This window comes from Triticum aestivum, chromosome 7D, assembly GCF_018294505.1.
Source record: "Triticum aestivum cultivar Chinese Spring chromosome 7D, IWGSC CS RefSeq v2.1, whole genome shotgun sequence".
Taxonomy (NCBI): Eukaryota; Viridiplantae; Streptophyta; class Magnoliopsida; order Poales; family Poaceae; genus Triticum; species Triticum aestivum.
The window spans coordinates 438874245-438880271 of NC_057814.1; the positions used below are offsets into that span (position 1 = coordinate 438874245).

Sequence of the window (6027 nt, forward strand, 5' to 3'; positions counted from 1 at the left end):
TCGAGTGGAATTCTTTTCCCTATTGCAATACGTGTAGATCGGTTCAGCCTAAGAACTAGCGTACGACATATCGAAGCCTGAAAAAACAAGAAACTCATGACAGCGTGGGAACAAAAAGGCGTTCATGCCACATCGATGGTGTCAGTTAAGTGTCATTCCGCCCTAGTCGACCAGGCCTAGTGGCAGACATGCAGACTAATAAGAAGACAAAGGGAGTACTCAAGTAATTATTTAACTTACCATGAGGTATTACGTGTACTACTATACAACATTAACGAGTATGATTCCGACCAGTTGAGATCGATTAGACATGGCTCAGAGGAGTAGCACATATGAAAAGCATGGTCAAACCTATCAGTTGTTTGTGATCATGCCAAGGTCAGGCATAGGCCACCCTGCCGCGGCCGCCAAGTGTCGGGGGCGACCGGTCCCCGCTGCAGCTCGACTCCGGGCTGTACAGTTCCCTCTGCTGCGCCGCACGATCACCGTTGTTGCTCGTGCTCCAGCCGGAGTTGGCCGTCGAGCCCCCGCCGAGCGCCACCGACCCGGACCGGCTCCGGGCGTGAGCCCTCGGGGCGACCGGCGGCGCCATGCGGGCCTTGGCACGCGCCGACTGCGTCGCCGCCATGTACCCGGGAATCACCTCGGCGCGCACCGGGTACAGGTCCGTCGGAGAGCTCTTCCTGCTCGGCTCCATCTCCACGGTCCTCTCCGAAACGCCTTCGGTGGCCGTGGCCGTTGCCGCCGTCACGTACGACGTCTCCGCCGCCGCTAAGTGCTGGTTGGCTTGCTCCGGCGGCGCACTGTTGGGCGCCATGCAGCGCTCCAGCCAGTGCCAGCCGGCCTTGCGCTTGTCCAGCTCGTCGCGCTCAAGCCGCATTTGTTCGTGATGGAATTTAATCTGTAAACTAGCAGTTTTACAATTTGTTTAGCTGAAACATGTACAGAGAGAATGGCAGGGAAGACGCACCTTGTGCTGCTGGAAGTCATGCGCATAAGCAGGTGGCCACGCCGCGGCGTCGTCATGTCGGTGCATGGCCCCGGCCCGGGTGACGGCGTCCCACCCTTCCTGGAACGGGCTCAAGTTGCCGACGCTGCCATGCCTGTTTCTTGGTCGCCGAACCTGCGCTGCCGTCTCCGCGTCCTCCTCGTCCTGGTGGTCATCGAAGAAGAGGCGGTCATGCCCGTACGACTGCCGACGGGCACCGTGCGCGGGGACGACGGGGGCGGGACGGCCACGCGTGGCGACGTGGGAGGTGAGGCGGCGGGCGCGAACGCGGTCCTGCGCGCGGACAAGCGCCTGCATGCAGCGCATGGTGTGATGGACCTGGCGGCGCACCTGGTGGCCGCGCACCAGCGCCTGCAGCCGCACCAGGCCGCGTAGAGCGCGGAGGGCTCTTCTCGCCTGAACACAAGTACAATGTTACACTCTGCATTTTTTTTCTTTTAAGCTACGTAAAACATTCTGGGTATTTTTCTGTTTGAACTTTCAATAGCATTCAACTACTATCAATAAACTGACCAAGACAGTACTTTGTACGGCCAGATCGCAGCATCTAGCCACTGCATGCAACAAATAAATTCCAAGAACATTCCTAAAATACAGAAATCAGGTCTTCCTGTTTATTCATTACAAATGAAGTACTACTTATTAAGTTTACAAGAGAAATAAGTACACAAAAAAGAATTTAACGAAAAATAGCCAGTACGGGGTGCAGACACACAAAGCATCAGCATGTGGAGCATAAATGGCACCGCATGGATGAGGTGAGTCGGTGAGCCTGTGTACGTGACGCCAACTACTTGACGGTGATCTAATCATAGTTTCTCACACAAAGCCCACTTTCTAATGCCCTTAATCGCAAGCAATGCAGATGCCTGCATGCCTTTTAGCTTAGTCACTGTGTACGTAACTACACTAAGAGCATCTCCAACAATCGCGTCAAAAAACGTGCGCGCGGGGTAAATTGGCTTTTTAAGCGCGCGCGGGACGTTTTCGCGTGCTCCAGCGGTGGCGGGAAACTAGCGCGCGCGGGAAACGATTGCGCGCGCGAGAAAAGGCGGCAGCTCGCGCGCTAGATTTGGCGCACCGCGTCCGTCGCGCCTATAAATTGCAGCGCCCTCTGCCGCTCTCTCCATCTCTCCATCGCCCTCTGCCGCCGACACGCCACCACCGCGCGACCATGCCGCCTCGCCGCCGGGGAGCTTCGGACTACCGCGACATCCGCGTGCGTCCTTCCGGCACCTACTCCGCCGAGATTTGGTCGGGCGGCGGCATGCGCCTCCGCCTCGGAACCTTCGACACCGCCCAGGAGGGCGCCCGTGCGTACGACGCTGCGGCGTGGCGCCTCCGGCGGTCCCGTCAGGACATGAACTTCGCCGACGTGGCGACGCGGGAGCGGGCACAGGAGTTGGCGCCTTTCCCGCGGCTTCTCACCGACGAGGATCGTCGCAAGGACTCCGGCGACGAGCGGTTCCTTGACGCCTATGCTCAGACGTCGGACGAAGACATCATCGAGGCAGAGTCCGAGTCGGACGAATAGTAGTAGTTTTTCGTTTTATTTTGTATGGTAGAAGCAGGCTATGTGACGAACTATGAACTATCTATCGTAGCAACTAAACTATCTACGCATTATTTTGTATCAATTATCGGAACCAAATATGTATCGAATCGTAGTAGAAAAAAACAGATGAAATATAGCGCTCCTGCTGGAGCGGCTCGGGCGCGCTTTAGTTTGCGGCGGCCGCTGGAGCCAGCGCACCGCCACGCGCAAAAACTGGCTAACCCAGCGTTGTATTCTGACTTTTAGCGCGCGGCGTGTTGCGCCGCTGTTGGAGATGCTCTAACAGGAGCAAAGCTTCGTTTTCACCCAAAAGAAAACAAAGCTTCGTTTACTATGTTGTCAAAAACAAAAATTCGTTTACTACCACTGGTCAGTCGATATCGAGCTCCTAACATCGCCCAAAAGAAAATGGTTTTCGAAAGAGAGAGGTCCTGTCTGTCGCGGATACATTTTTCGTTTGAGCAAATGCACATTTGGAAGAACTTGGCGGGCGAGACGCTGCGTACCAAGTAGCCCCGGTAGAATGCTTGGATGCGCACGGCGGCGCGGTCCTCCCTGCCGGCGGCCCTCTCGCGCAGCGCCGCGAGCCTCGCCATCCTCGACGCCATTGCGCGGCGCGCCCTTCTAGCCTCCGCCTCCACCCCGCCGCCCTCCCGCGCCCACCCGGCGACGGAGCCGACGCTGCCCTCATTGGTCAACTCAGGCGACGTGTCGGTGGCCGGGAAGTGCTCGACGGACAGTATCTCTGCTGCCTCTTGCTCCTCGCCTCCCAGCCCCTGCCGATCCAACGACCAACCATCAGCGTCAGTGACCGACTGGTAAGAACTAACGGTGTACAAGAGGCAAGATCGCACGGACCTTCTTGGCGTGGCGCGGGTCCTTGGACGGGGAGGAGGAGGGGCTGGTCTTGAAGACCTTCCTGACGGTGGCCAGCCAGCCGGCGCCGCCGGGCTTCTTGCCCATGTACGCCGCGGCAATGCGTAGCGGGGGCGCTTTAATTTGATCTGGCGTAGCTAGCTCGATCGATGGTCGATCGATCGCGCGGTCAAGGGAGATGATGCATGGGTTTGCCGTACGAGGCGGGAGGTGATGCGGGTGGCGAAGGGACAATAAGTGCAGGCGCGCGAGAGTGCCGTGACCGTGAGGGCGCCGGTGGGGGTGGTCGGTACAGGAGCGGCTTTATCGCGCGCAGCGTCACGGGGCCCGCGCTGTACTTACGTACCCTACGTGCATGCAGCAGCGGCGCCGCGGTTTGTAATTGGACGGGAAGAGGCGGAAACTCCATGGGTGCTGGATGGCCAGGTGAGTTCGACACTCGCATCTTTGCTGTGGAACCAGTGGGCCGCATTCGTCACCACCTGTTATTGGAGAATTTTACAAAAGTATGCTTCTAGGCCCTGTGGAATTTCTTTTGCCCTCCACAAAATTTGTCATTACCAGGCTTGGGTCCGCAATTATTATTTTTAGAACGAAGGCTCGCCAAGAGCCCGGCTTTGAATTAACAAAGCCATCAACCGGTCAGGAAATACAAACACACACAAACCCCCACGACCAAACGATACAGGGAACACTCTAGGAGGCTTACAACTCAACGGGTCGCACAAGCTCAAAAAGAATACAGGAAAACAAAGCTGGAAGCTTGTCCTAGCCGAAGACTACAGCCAAACAGCCATCTAGGGATGGGGCACACACGAGCACGACGAGGACCTGCTTGCAACAGAGTGTGGTAAGTGAGACCGACCAACGCCCAAGTAGAAAGACAACACACATCCGCCGTCTCTCTAGCCGCAGAGGGACCCTTCCCTCTCGCCATGGCTCGCAAGGCGCCGTACCGGCGGACTTGAGAGACGCTCACCCTAGAGCAGGGGACGTGCCAGCTTCGGGACTTGGAGCAGCCGCAGCACATCACCACTTGAACATTCGAGCACTCCGCGACTGCTGCATCGCCACAACCTAGAATGCCTGAGAGCTGCAGGAAAACCACCAGGTGCAGCTACTGAAGAAAGGCAGCAGAGGCATCAAGTAAACCGACAGGCCACCGAGGAGCATTGCCAGGCAGCCGACGGGGACGCCTACAGCCATGCCGAACCTCGTGACACCGCCGTCACCGGACCACCCAAGCCGCCCAAGCTCCGACCTTTGAACCCCTCACCTGAACGCAACCCTCCCCAGGCGGCGCCCCAAGGAAGACACGACGCACAACGCGCTGTCGCCGCCCAATCCAAGCCGGATTTTGGGCTTTCACCTGGGAGGAGGAACAGGGGTGGAAAGGGGAAGGGCCTCTGCAGCACCTCCAAGGAGGATACGGCGTCGGGGACGTCGCTACTGCCAGGCCGGCCAAGCCGGCCAACGGTTTCCCGCGGCCTAAAACCAGACCACCGGTCACCCACCCACATCATATTGACGCTCGGAGGGAGGCTAGCGAGAAGCGGCGGGGACGAGGGAGACATGGGAAAGGAGCCAACCTCAGATCTAACAAGGAGGGGAAGACCTCCGCGCCGCCGCCGCCACCCGCCGTTGTCTCACCACCCGCGTGGTCGAGGCCGCCGGCCAGAGCACACCCACGAACGACGCCGGCCGAGAAGGCGCCGCCGCCTCGCCAAGAAGGGCCGCCGCCCCAGATCCGAGGTCCTCCTCGAGGAAAGGAGCGACCGAGGCCTCACCGCCACCATCACGGGCGGCCGCACGAGCGGATCCGGCGGCTTTCTCAGGTGGCGGCGAGGGAGGGAGGGTGAGGGAGCGGCGACGCGACGGGGAAACCCTAGTCGCCGCCCGAGTCGCCCGAAGCGGACGACGCGGGGGCCGCGCGGGGGGGAGGGGGATGGCCTCACATTGTGGGTCCGCAAATTGACATAGGCTTTTAATATTGTGATCTGGCGAATGGAAGCGGATGGCAAACGAATGTTTTTATGGCAAATTTATGTGATGGGAAATGGAAAATCCTTCCTCTTTCGTAGGATTTTTTCCTTTTTTTTTCTTCAGAAGTTGTCATGTGTTTCTGAAGGAATCGTCACCCTCCCACAACGTAAATTGCCAGCCAAAACGTTCGCAATTGTCACCCCTTCCCAACCGACGTTTGCCAGATAAGAGGGTTCATTTTTTGCAATGTCGATGCGCTACGACCTGAACTGCCGGTGTACATTTTGCCAATTGGAATAGCCAATGGTTCATGCAGTCGCCGCCTCCCCTACTACCATCTAGGTTTTTCGGGTTGCCAACCCTCCTCCATTAGTAGATCGCCATCCTCCTCCTCATTCGTCTCTCCGAACGAGTGAGTACGGGAGGACCTATCAACCTGTGGGAGTTGTAGTTATTCCTTGTCCTAGGGTTTTAGGTAGGACTTCATTATCCGTTTGATGAGTCCGTTTGACGAGGGTATCACACTTGTATAAGTTAACCTAGTCTAGCCCCTAGCCCATGGTTACCGCATGGCTTCGATCCAACCGCTCGGGCTCATAACCCA

The 6027-nt window shown here is 57.8% G+C and overlaps 1 protein-coding gene across 1 annotated transcript; it reads right to left on the reverse strand.

Moving 5' to 3' along the window:
• Positions 1-216: 216 nt before the first annotated feature.
• On the reverse strand, positions 217-3704 carry LOC123166472 (protein IQ-DOMAIN 21). The gene is made up of 4 exons (XM_044584279.1): positions 3423-3704; positions 3071-3340; positions 971-1405; positions 217-901 (listed from the first exon to the last, which is right to left on the reverse strand). The coding sequence occupies exons 1-4, from the start codon at positions 3525-3527 to the stop codon at positions 380-382; spliced, it is 1332 nt and encodes a 443-aa protein (XP_044440214.1). The 5' UTR covers positions 3528-3704; the 3' UTR covers positions 217-379.
• Positions 3705-6027: the final 2323 nt, after the last annotated feature.